Source organism: Acipenser ruthenus, chromosome 35 (assembly GCF_902713425.1).
Source record: "Acipenser ruthenus chromosome 35, fAciRut3.2 maternal haplotype, whole genome shotgun sequence".
Classification (NCBI taxonomy): domain Eukaryota; kingdom Metazoa; phylum Chordata; class Actinopteri; order Acipenseriformes; family Acipenseridae; genus Acipenser; species Acipenser ruthenus.
The window spans coordinates 6,931,566-6,944,902 of NC_081223.1; the positions used below are offsets into that span (position 1 = coordinate 6,931,566).

General features: G+C 43.1%; 1 gene segment (V, D, J or C); it reads left to right on the top strand.

Annotated features, from left to right (window-relative positions):
• The first annotated feature begins 5,812 nt into the window (after positions 1-5,812).
• LOC131705370 (immunoglobulin kappa variable 3-11-like) lies at positions 5,813-6,559 on the top strand. The segment is given in 2 exon segments: positions 5,813-5,926; positions 6,114-6,559. Coding segments are annotated over 2 exon segments (480 nt in total).
• Positions 6,560-13,337: the final 6,778 nt, after the last annotated feature.

Genomic DNA, 13,337 nt, shown 5'->3' on the forward strand with positions numbered 1-13,337 from the left:
CATTTGTGAACAGCAGTTTTCAGTTCTTTCCACAGATTCTCGATCGGATTCAGGTCTGGACTTTGACTTGGCCATTCTAACACCTGGATATGTTTATTTGTGAACCATTCCATTGTAGATTTTGCTTTATGTTTTGGATCATTGTCTTGTTGGAAGACAAATCTCCGTCCCAGTCTCAGGTCTTTTGCAGACTCCATCAGGTTTTCTTCCAGAATGGTCCTGTATTTGGCTCCATCCATCTTCCCATCAATTTTAACCATCTTCCCTGTCCCTGCTGAAGAAAAGCAGGCCCAAACCATGATGCTGCCACCACCATGTTTGACAGTGGGGATGGTGTGTTCAGGGTGATGAGCTGTGTTGCTTTTACGCCAAACATAACGTTTTGCATTGTTGCCAAAAAGTTCGATTTTGGTTTCATCTGACCAGAGCACCTTCTTCCACATGTTTGGTGTGTCTCCCAGGTGGCTTGTGGCAAACTGTAAACGACACTTTTTATGGATATCTTTAAGAAATGGCTTTCTTCTTGCCACTCTTCCATAAAGGCCAGATTTGTGCAGTATACGACTGATTGTTGTCCTATGGACAGAGTCTCCCACCTCAGCTGTAGATCTCTGCAGTTCATCCAGAGTGATCATGGGCCTCTTGGCTGCATCTCTGATCAGTCTTCTCCTTGTATGAGCTGAAAGTTTAGAGGGACGGCCAGGTCTTGGCAGATTTGCAGTGGTCTGATACTCCTTCCATTTCAATATTATCGCTTGCACAGTGCTCCTTGGGATGTTTAAAGCTTGGGAAATCTTTTTGTATCCAAATCCGGCTTTAAACTTCTCCACAACAGTATCTCGGACCTGCCTGGTGTGTTCCTTGTTCTTCATGATGCTCTCTGCGCTTTAAACGGACCTCTGAGACTATCACAGTGCAGGTGCATTTATACGGAGACTTGATTACACACAGGTGGATTCTATTTATCATCATTAGTCATTTAGGTCAACATTGGATCATTCAGAGATCCTCACTGAACTTCTGGAGAGAGTTTGCTGCACTGAAAGTAAAGGGGCTGAATAATTTTGCACGCCCAATTTTTCAGTTTTTTATTTGTTAAAAAAGTTTGAAATATCCAATAAATTTCGCTCCACTTCATGATTGTGTCCCACTTGTTGTTGATTCTTCACAAAAAATTATAGTTTCATATCTTTATGTTTGAAGCCTGAAATGTGGCAAAAGGTCGCAAAGTTCAAGGGGGCCGAATACTTTCGCAAGGCACTGTACAATCGCAAGCAAATACAAATACATTCAAGTGTTACAATACAAGTCATACAATAAGAGCAAGAAATACAATATTTTTTTTTCAAGTGTGACAAACCACAATTCAATAATACAGCAGATAATAGTGAAAGTTACATCAGGATATGATTAAATAGCGATAGTTACATCAGGATATGATTAAGTGCAAAATACTACAGGTTAAACACTTGGCAGATTACAATATTCTGAAGTACAGGATTAAATGTAGTAAAATAGGGGGCAGATAAGAGCAACATAAAGCATATTTAAATGAAGGGTGATAGTGTCCCAGGATACAACAGAGGAGTTCTACAGGTGCTGTTTGAAGAGGTGAGTCTTAAGGAGGCGCCGGAATGTGGTCAGGGACTGGGCAGTCCTGACATCTGTAGGAAGGTCATTCCACCACTGCGGAGCAAGGGTGGAGAAGGAGCGGGCTCGGGAGGCAGGGGAGCGTAGCGGAGGTAGAGCCAGTCTTCTAGTGCAGGCGGAGCGGAGAGGTCGAGTGGGGGTGTAGGGAGAGATGAGGGTCTGGAGGTAGCTGGGTGCAGTCTGGTCAAGGCATCTGTAGGCTAGTACAAGAGTCTTGAACTGGATGCGAGCGGTGATCGGGAGCCAGTGGAGCGAGCGGAGTAGTGGAGTAGCGTGGGCGAAGCAAGGCAGAGAGAACACCAGGCGGGCAGCAGAGTTCTGGATGAGCTGGAGCGGACGGGTGGCGGACGCAAGGAGGCCAGCCAGGAGGGAGTTGCAGTAGTCTAGGCGGGAGAGTACCAGGGCCTGGACCAGGAGCTGGGTAGCATAGTTGGTGAGGAAGGGTCGGATTCTTCGGATGTTGCTCAGGAAGAATCGGCAAGTGCGTGCCAGTGTGGAGATGTGCTGGGTATAAGAGAGGCAGGGGTCCAGGGTGACTCCAAGGTTCTTAGCGGAGGAAGAGGGAGAGAGTGTGGTAGATTCCAGAGGAACAGAGATAGAGAGATCAGAGGAGGGGGAGGAGGAGGGAAAGAAAAGGAGGTCAGATTTAGAGAGGTTGAGTTTGAGGTGATGCGAGTGCATCCAGGAGGAAATAGCAGACAGACAGGTAGAGATACGGGAGGAGATGGTGGAGTCAGAGGTGGGGAAAGAGAGGAAAATCTGAGCAACATCAGCATAGAAATGGTATGAGAAACCATAGGATGCGATGAGGGGGCCCAGAGAGCAGGTGTAGAGAGAGAACAGGAGAGGACCCAAGACTGACCCTTGGGGGACTCCAGTTAAGAGAGGGTGAGGTGCGGAGGTTGCTCCACGCCAGGTTACCTGGTAAGTGCGGTTGGAGAGGTAGGAGGAGAACCAGGCCAGAGCAGTGCCAGAGATCCCCAGGTCAGCAAGAGATGATAGTAGAATAGAGTGATCAACAGTGTCAAAGGCAGCAGAGAGGTCGAGGAGAATTAGGACAGAGGAGAGAGAGGCAGCTCGGGCACACTTAAGTGAGTTGGTGACAGACAGGAGGGCGGTTTCAGTGGAGTGAGCAGAGCGGAAGCCAGATTGGAGAGGGTCAAGCAGAGAGTGGTTGGACAGGAAAGCAGAGAGCTGGCGGTGTACAGTCCGCTCGAGGGTTTTGGAGAGGAAGGGTAGGAGGGAGACAGGACGGTAGCTCTGGAGGGAGGTGGGGTCGAGGGTAGGTTTTTTGAGGAGGGGAGTGATAGAGACTTTTTTGAAGGCAGAGGGAAAGATGCCAGAAAGTAGAGAGGTGTTGAGGAGTGAGGAGATGAAGGGGAGTAGAGCAGGAGCAGCAGCTTGAAAGAGGTGAGTGGGGAGGGGGTCCAAGGCACACGTGGTGGGTTTGTGACCCTGGAGCAGGGAGGAGAGGTCAGAGTCTGAGAGGGGCAAGAAGGTGGAGAGGGAGGGCGAGTTAGTAGGGGATGTAGTGGGTGTAGGGGTTGGAGCAGGAGGGGGTGCGGGGGAGGGAGAGGTGTTAAAGAGTTTGTGGATATCTGAGATTTTAGAAGAGAAGAAGGAGGCAAAGTCGTCAGGGGAGATAGAGGAGGGAGAAGGAGGGGGTGAGGGTTTAGGAGGGAGGAGAAGGTAGAGAATAGTTTACGTGGGTTGTTAGTGGAGGCTTCGATTACAGATTGGAAATAAGCACATTTAGCAGAGGAGAGAGTAGAGGAGAAGGAGGAGAGGAAAGTGCGGTAAAGGTCTAGGGCAGCAGGGAGTTTGGTTCTCTTCCATTTCTTTTCAGCAGATCGCAGTGTGATTCTTGCCGAGCGGAGCACAGAGGAGAGCCAGGGATGGGGAGGGGAGGGGCGAGCAGGTCGGGAGGTGAGGGGACAGAGGGAGTCGAGGGAAGAGGTAAGTGAGGAGAAGAGGGTGGAGGTAGCAGAGTCTACGGAGAGTTGTGAAAAGGAGTCAATAGGAGGGAGGTGAGAGAGAGCAGTGGAGGGAAGGACAGAGGGGGAGAGAGAGCGGAGGTTACGGCGAGAGGTGACAGTGGGGGTAGGAGGAGCAGGGAGAGGGGGGAGAGACAGAGAAAAAGAGATGAAATAGTGATCAGAGAGGTCCAGGGGGGTGACAGAGAGGTTGGAGGGGCAGCAGGCCCTGAAGAAGGTGAGTTCCAGTTGACGGCCAGCTTTGTGGGTAGGAGGGGACGGAGAGAGACAGAAGTCAAAGGAGTGAAGGAGAGGGAGGAATCCAGCAGAGTGGCTGGGGTTGGAGAGATGGATGTTGAAGTCACCCAACAGGACAGTCGGGGTAGACAGAGAGGGGAGGGAGGAGAGTAGATAGTCGAGTTCATCCAGAAAGTGAGTGAGAGGCCCAGGGGGGCGGTACAGAACAATGAGCAGGAGTTGACAGGGAGAGGTTAGTTGGACTGCATGAAATTCAAAGGTACTGACAGAGAGGGAGGCGAGATCGGAGGGGACAGAAAAGACTAAGGAGGGAGAGAGGAGAAGACCTGTCCCACCTCCCCGTCCAGTGAGACGCGGGGTATGGGACAGGACGTAGAGAGAGGACAGGGCAGCAGGAGTAACAGTGTTATCAGGGGACAGCCAGGTTTCAGTAAGAGCAAGGAAATCGAGCGAGAGGTGGGAGGCAAAGGCAGAGATGAAATCAGCTTTGTTAGCAGAAGAGTGACAGTTCCAGAGTGCACCAGAGAGTGTGCGGGAGGGGGGGAGAGGCAGAGAAATGAGGTTAGAGGGGTTGGAGGAGCAGCAGCGGAGGGAGGGCAGAGGACGAGGACGGGAGGACAGAACAGGGATGTAAGAGACAGTCATAGCAGGACAAGCAGGACAAAAGGCACAGTAGGAGCAGTGGGGTGGAGGATACAGACCTGACTAGTAGATGGCTTCTTCCAGAGCGCTGTTAGGATCGGATCTATTTCGACCAGCGTCTCAGTGCAGGCCTCCCCTCGCTAGTCTCCCACAGCTAGACTCCCGGCTCTTTTGTTGAGGCTCTTCGGTTTGCTGGCGCTAAAATAAGCTGCTTGAATAAATGTAACACCTGCTTGGCAAAAGAACCAACTAAACTGTGTGGAAACCAATCAGATAGCAAAATCAACTGCTAATCAATTTAGCCACTCACCTGGTACTAATCACAAACTAACTCAGCCAATTCAAACACCACCTAACAATGTCACCAAATGTAGTTAGTTACAATTACTAAAAGCAGGAACTTATCTATCTGCCTCTGTCCCTGGTTACCTGTAGATTGTGCATGTATTAAAACAATCTGGAAGCAACTGGTTTAACTTGCTTGGGTGACTAAACTTTTATTAGGTCATCGAGTCACACAAAGTGGCTCAAATGACAATATAAACCAATTAGAGTATCTCAGTCAATTAAAACGGTGAATTCATGAAGATGCCAATACAGCTTTTATGGGAATTTTCCTGATCTTTACTCTTTGAGAATATTCACAGTAAGTTGAGTCAGCTGAGCCTGTCTCTTATGGCATGAGAATATCTCTCTATAACCTTAAAATGAGAAAACACCAAACAGCTCAAACTGCACTACACTCTGTGACCACAAGAGGGAGAGAGTAATAAAATTATGCTCTTTAATCCAGAGCAGTGGTTCTTAACTTGGGTTCCTCAGAGACAGTCCAGGGGGTCCACAGGAAAAAACTGGAAACTTTTCACTCAACATTAACAATGTGCAAAATCGAAATATTTCTTCTTGATTGGATTTGATTTCAAAAAGTTTATGATGGATCTGTTAACCTGCAGCTCTGATTTTAATATTTGACAATTAATAATTATTTATACTGTTTATCAAATCTACATAATCACAGCTGTGGCTAAGATGAATTGTTTGAGAGAAGGGAGAAGAGAGAGAAATAGCTGTGTTTGTACAAACTCAACACAAAGAAAACTATGAGCTATTTTCATAGAGACAACTTGTTTTTTTTTCTGAAAGGGAAAGAAACTGCATCAGTTGAAAATGAGTTTAAGCTTAAGAGCACTGCTTGGCTAGAAGTGGCTGCTGTGCCAAGGAAGACAATTTGCATAGAAAAGACACTTTGCATTGACAGCACATGCTTCAGTGCTCTGGGAGTGTTTATAGCCCTGTGAGTTTAACACTTCATGATTGAGAGCTGCCCTTCATGGCAACAGAATCCACAACAACAATGACTTTTATCAGCATCTTCATCTGGGCACTTGTCATCTGTACTCAGGGTAAGAATAATTTAGAAAAACACTTTTAAAAAAATCTATTTGTGGGACAATTCTTAATATACAGTATAAGTTTTGAAATTAAACAGGAAAAACTGAAAAAAGCTTGCCATTTAATATGTGTTTTCATAATTCATAATATTAATTCATAAAACATTATAATTTTCTATATTATTATTTTTTTTTTCAGAATCCAGTGGACAGTATACTGTGACTCAGACTCCAGCAGTGAAATCTGTTCTCCCAGGAGACACAGTCGCTCTGAGCTGTAAAACCAGCAGCGCAGTGTTCACTTATAGCAATTACCACTACCTAGCCTGGTACCAACAGAAACTTGGAGAAGCTCCCAAACTCCTGATCTATTATGCAAGTACCCCTCAGACTGGGATCTCAGCTCGTTTCAGTGGCAGTGGATCTGAGACTGACTTCACTCTGACCATCAGTGGAGTCCAGGCTGAAGATGCAGGAGATTACTACTGTCAGAGTCGCCACAGTGGTGCTGTGTTCACACAGTGCTACACACCCGTACAAAAACCTCCCTCAGCAGGACTGCACAGCGACTGCACTGCTGCAGCTGGGACCTACTGCAGGTGCTGAGGGTGAAGGCAATGAAACGGGACCTGGCCTGTGGAGGAGCTCAACTGCACACAAACACACTGAGCTCAATAACAAGGGCTCAAAATAAAAGACAAGATCAATCTGGTAAGTATCGTGATTAATCATGTATTCTAATACATTGCAGAGGCTGAAGGGCTGTCATTGGATTTATATTTACTAATTTAATTTCAAGTAAAAATGAAAATATAATTCTTGATTTATCTCTAGTAAGGAGAACATAAAGGTGAACATTGTCAATTTTCTGATACTTAAATTCAAACTGAAAATAGACTAAATCAGACACACTACTCCTCTTAAAGGTAATAAATAAATATATACATGCATACATACATACATACATAGCATATTACAATCCAACATATTTCTATTGCGTTACAAGTTTTAAAGCAATCTATGATTTAAAACACATATTAACGTATTTCAATATTAATATACAAGATTTTTTTTATTTCTTTACATATCTTCAAAGCAATTTAATATAGTTCTAATTGAAACTATAAAAGAAAAAATATATAGTTAAATAAATATGAATAAAAATCTATTTCTATAAAGTGTATCAGTAATGCTACAAAATTTAAACCTCACGCTGAAAGTTCAAGCATTTAATTCATTTATATTTGGTGCGTTGATGATCAGAAAAGTGTTGATAGTGTGTAAACATGGAGTACGCACACAAACACATTGTTAATTCACCATTGTGCAATTTAAAGAACTATATTAAGGGTGGGGTTTGTTTCTTGTTTCAATTTGCAGATCGTTGATGGTTAGATAATTCATTGTAAATTTCACTTCATTAAGTGTATGTTTGTGGTAATGAGCTGGCTGTTTAACAATACCTGTATCTAATCATCTTCATCAATTGATTAATAACTATTAAGGTTTGTTTGGGTTACAAATTGTAACTTATTTGCCAATCATTGATGTTGGGATATCTGATTGAAAACTTTACTTGATGAAGTGTATGTCTGTGATAATGAATTGTCTGCTTAACAAACCTGTGTTTAATCATGTTCACTAATTGGTAATAACGATATTAAGGGCTGGGTTTACTTTGTTTCTTTTAAACACTGAGGACAGCTCTTTGGAGTCGAAACACGTCTGTTGCTTGAAGTTTTAGTCTCTGTTTTTAAATAAATGTAGAATGTTTGAAATATCACAATGGTGAATTAATCCGTTTTGTTTTCATGCTATGCATGTAGCATTGACAGGAACACACCCAGATGTTTAGCTGTGGAAGCTGCTGTATGTGCAAGGACTTGGCACTATCAGTGTGAAGCTCTGTGTGGAATGCATGCTTTCACAGGCTGATTCAACCAATGCATCGCATTGAAAGAGGAAGAAACCATTCTGACTTCATTGTCAACCATACAGGACATTGTCAGTCAACGAGCAGACTGGGGTAACAGAGTGATATACTGTAAGCAAGGAGCTAGTCAAGTCTTGTGAGGCTTTTGTCTGCTCCTTGTCTGGTAAATCAGGAGATGATGTTGAATGGGGTTACAGATTGATCTGCAGCAGAAAATGATGCATGCAGCTCTCCGACATCCCCTGCCTGCGCGCACTGCTGTGTTTTGTGTTGTGTGTTGTTTTCAGAGCGGTCCTTGTTTATATTTGTATTTATTTGTAATGATTGCAATGTTAAATAAATCATTTTTCACAGGTATTTATTGCACCGCGCACTTTAGTGTGCTTCTGGTGCTGAACGTTTCTTGCTGTGTATTAATCTGCTGCTAACATTCCATTTCTTTTTATCTGCAATAAAATAAAAGATTATTTATTAATTGGAAGAGGCCGTGTTTCTGATCCCATCCTTGATTTGCTTTCAGAATAAAATAACCTGTAACTGTTTTATTTGTCCAGTGTCTTACACACTAATCTGGCGTAGACCGACTCCAAATGTGATTATGTATTTCAATTTTGCGTAAGCCCTGCCTAGCGGGTGTTACAGTTACATAAAAGGACTCTATAGAGTCCTAATGCAAAAAGAAATAGCAAAAAGCAAGCTGGGAAAGGGGAGGAGGGTGTCAGTAAATATCCAGAGTGCTCTGAGGTTTAAACACAAAACACACAGCTCATAGGAAAGAGGAAACACTCTCTGAGCCTCCAGCTCAATACAGCAAATCATGGAATGAAGAGATTCAGTGACAGCTAACACAGGAGCTGCTCTGTGTTCAAGTGAATAAAGTGCACGCATTAATTTGACCTCTGAGAGACACATTGCAGATAGTAACCCTTTGCGGTCCATTGTCGGACTGGGTCCGACATTGCAATTATTCCTCACAGGTCCTTTGTCGGACTGGGTCCGACATCATTATAGCAACGCAATAAACGGGTGTATAGTCATTTTTTCTCCGGAAAAAGCCAAGAAAACCATTCAATTGCCGAGTGGGAGCGACAGGAGCCGAGACAAGTCGAAAAAAAAAAAAAAAAAAGGCGTATCTCATGAATAGTCATACATGGTATCAGGTATCAGATAATGGGGCGGTCATAGTAAACAAGCTGGCTGAGTGCATCAGCGCACAGAGACTATCATGGACATTTGTAGAGCTTTTTTCAGATGTTATAGTAATAAAATAATGACTTGGATCGCATTATTGAGGAGTTTGGTGATAAAACGAGTGATCAGGAGATGATCGATCGGTATGTACGACTATTATTATTATTATTATTATTTATTTCTTAGCATATGTGAAAGCTATAGCTAATGAAAGGGTGGGGCGGGGCTGGAGATGCCTAGTGAGTGCTTTGTTGATATGCAGGGCCATTTAAACCCATTTGACTGTGAAAAAAAATACTTTTAAACAGCGCGTATAAAATTAACTGCGCGTGTGAAAATTAATTAGACCTGGCGTGCCTGACGCGCAATTAATAAATGGACCGCAAAGGGTTAATACTGACCACACGAGGGAGCCAGAGCACCACTAACACCCCTGACTGCCCCCAACCCCCTCTCTCCTCCAGCCCCCCCCCCCAGTGCAGTAAGAAGGAGCCTGTGTGTATTCCTGCTGTCTGCTTCTCTCTGCAACCCCTCTCTCCTGTAGAATCTTCACCAGCCCTGTTGAACAGAGCCCAGTGGCACACAAACCTTTATCAGAGCACTGCCACTCCCCACACTGGATCAGTGTCTCACTGTTTCTAAATGACATGTGGGATTGGACACTGCACAGGACACTGGAGTGTTAGAGTGGCAATCAGATGAAGCAGGAGCCTGGAGACGTGTCAGAAACATCAAACAGAGCCCTTACTGCAGCACAGACTGCTTATATTAACAGTGACCACAAGAGGGAACCAGAGCACCACTGCTCTTCATAATGTTATAACACTACAGTAATAAGACAATAGAAATAGGTGGCAGTTACCTCCCCAGTCAGCCCTGTTCTCTCATTGTTAACACAAGGCTCCTCACACCCAGTCATCTAAACACTACAGTGTGGTCTGTGTCTGGAGGAAGGAGCTGCTCACAGTGATGCATTCTGGGAAACACTGACTCTAATATCTCAACATCTGCAACTTCCACCCCTGCCAGTGAATATTAAAGAATGTTAAAACGTCCCTTTATCAGGCTAGCATTTTAAACACAATGATTCTCCCCTTGCTCTCCTCTCTGAGAGTTGCTGTAAGCTGTCTGTCCCACACCCCAGTTATTACTGCAGACTCACATCACTGTGTGTCAGCATCGAGGTTACAGATTTGGGTGATGTTATGTGTAGACATGGCGTCAATTTTCATTGCTCTTCAGATGACACTCAATTATATTCAAACCTTAAACAAGGTGACACCTCAATTGCAAATATCCTTACTATCTGTCTTGCCGACATTGGGCAATGGATGTCAAGGAATCTGTTTTTGAACTCTGATAAAACAGAGGTAATGTTATTGGGATCAAAAAATCAATTAAACAATACAAATTCAGATGTTATTGCTGTTGACAGCTTTCCATTGAAGTTGAGATCTGAAGTGAAAATTCTGTCCAATTATTTTTACTCTCATTTCTCTCCCAATTTGGAATATCCTTTGTTTTTTGAAGCCCCTGTCTCACCGCTGCAACCCTCGCAGTGACTCATGCTCTGTCAAGCTGACCTTGATGATTTCATAACATCCAGACTAGATTATTGCAATGTTCTTTTCTCTGGTATTCCCAGATCTGTGTTATCCCGACTGCAGCTTGTGCAAAACGCTGCTGCCAGGGTTTGAACAGGAAGTAGAAGACATGACCACATTACACCGGTATTGGCAGCCCTGCACTGGCTTCCTGTAAGGGTCAGGCTGGATTTTAAGATCATGCTTATTACTTACAAAGCATTAAACGGTTTGGCTCCCTCCTATCTAAATGATATTTTGATCCCATATAGACCTAGACAACCACTGCAATCCCAGGACTGTCCCTCAGATTTTTTAGGGCCCCCCAAATATGGAATCGACGGCCTGTTTCTGTAAGGGAGGCTCCAACTGTTGCAGTTTCTAAAACCCGATTAAAGGCACACTTTTATATTCTGTCATTCACATCTTAATATTTGTCATTGTCTGTACTGTACTGCAGTTTAATTTATCTCTATATTGAATGTTTTTATTATCTGTTATTGCCTGTATGATTATTGACTGTTTTCATTTATTTATTCATTTATTTAATAATTACTAAACAAAAATGACTGTTTTGTTACTCTTTGTTACACACTGCCTTGAGACGATGTATTCTGAAGTGCGTTATATCAAATAAAGATTGATTGAAGGATTGATACAGCATGTCATTCCAACAGCATGGGAAGGGATTCCTATTGCAATTCCACAGCAAGCAGCACCCACTGCACTACACTCTGTGACCACAAGAGGGAGAGAGAGTAATAAAATGATGCTCTTTAATCGAGAGCAGTGAAGGGTTCTGATTTTCAGGTGAAATATTTTTCTAACTTTGGGTGAATGTGTGGGTGTGTGTGTGTTTTTAGTGAATAATTAAGGTGAAATCGGGTAGATTTTGTAATAATTAAGAAAGAATAAATATTCAGGTAGAAATCAGGTAAAAATGTACTTAGCGTCACCAGCGCCAGCTCTTTCTGTATGCACTGCATTTGAATCACAGACACCTGAGCGTGCGTTTATTCATATACAGTCCTGCCTATTCAGGGAGGTTTCTGGTTTAACCCTAATGCAGAGATAAGCTTTCAGGGGAGAAATGGGGTTAAATCGAGCAAAACCCTAAAATCAGAACCCCTATTCTTAACCTGGGGTCCTCAGAGACAGTCCAGGGGGTCCACAGGAAAAAAAAAACTGGAAACATTTCACTCAACATTAGCAATGTGCAAAATAAAAATGTTTGCTTCTTGAATGGATTTGATTTCACAAAGTTTTTGATGGATTTGCTAACTTGCTGCTCTGATTTTAATATTTTACAATTAATAATTATTTATACTGTGTAACAAAGCTACATAATCACAGCTGTGGCTAAGATGAATTGTTTGAGAGAAGGGAGAAGAGAGAGAAATAGCTGTGTTTGTACAAACTCAACACAAAGAAAACTATAAGCTATTTTTTTTCTTTTTGATTGCCAGAGGAAACTTGTTTTTTTTTGAATGGCAAAGAAACTGCATCAGCTGAAAATGAGTTTAAACTTAAGAGCACTGCTTGGCTAGAAGTGGCTGCTGTGCCAAGGAAGACAATTTGCATAGAAAAGACACTTTGCATTGGCAGCACATGCTTCAGTACTCTGGGAGTGTTTATAGCCCTGTGAGTTTAACACTTCATGATTGAGAGCTGCCCCTACTGCACTACACTCTGTGACCACAAGAGGGAGAGAGACTAATAAATTGATGCTCTTTAATCCAGAGCAGTGGTTCTTAACTTGGGGTCCTCAGAGACAGTCCAGGGGGTCCACAGGAAAAAAACTGGAAACTTTTCACTCAACATTAGCAATGTACAAAATCAAAATGTTTGCCTCTTGAATTGATTTGATTTCATAAAGTTTATGATGGGTCTGTTAACCTGCAGGTTGATTTTAGTATTTTACAATTAATAATTATTATACTGTGTAACAAAGCTACATAATCGGAGAAGGGAGAAGAGAGAGAAGAAAAGCAGTGTTTGTACAAACTCAACACAAAGAACACTATGAGATTTTTTTTTTCTTTTTGATTGCCAGAGAAAACTTATTTTTTTCTGACTAGAAGTGGCTGCTGTGCCAAGGAAGACAATTTGCATAGAAAAGACACTTTGCATTGGCAGCACATGCTTCAGTGCTCTGGGAGTGTTTATAGCCCTGTGAGTTTAACACTTGATGATTGAGAGCTGCCCTGCATGGCAACAGAATCCACAACAACAATGACTTTTATCAGCATCTTCATCTGGGCACTTGTCATCTGCACTCAGGGTAAGAATCATTTAGAAAAACAAGTTTCTGGGACAATTCTTAATACAAAGGAAAACAGGGAAATTAAAAAAGACGAAATGAAAATGTGCTGAAATGTAATGCATTTTCATTATTTAATTCACTAATTTATTCTAATTTTCCATATTATTATTTATTATTTTCAGAATCCAGTGGACAGTATACTGTGACTCAGACTCCAGCAGTGAAATCTGTTCTCCCAGGAGACACAGTCGCTCTGAGCTGTAAAGTCAGTAGCGCAGTGTACAGTAACAACCGCCTAGCCTGGTACCAACAGAAACCTGGAGAAGCTCCCAAACTCCTGATCTCTGCTATAAGTACCCTTCAGTCTGGGATCCCAACTCGTTTCAGTGGCAGTGGATCTGGGACTGACTTCACTCTGACCATCAGTGGAGTCCAGCCTGAAGATGCAGGAGA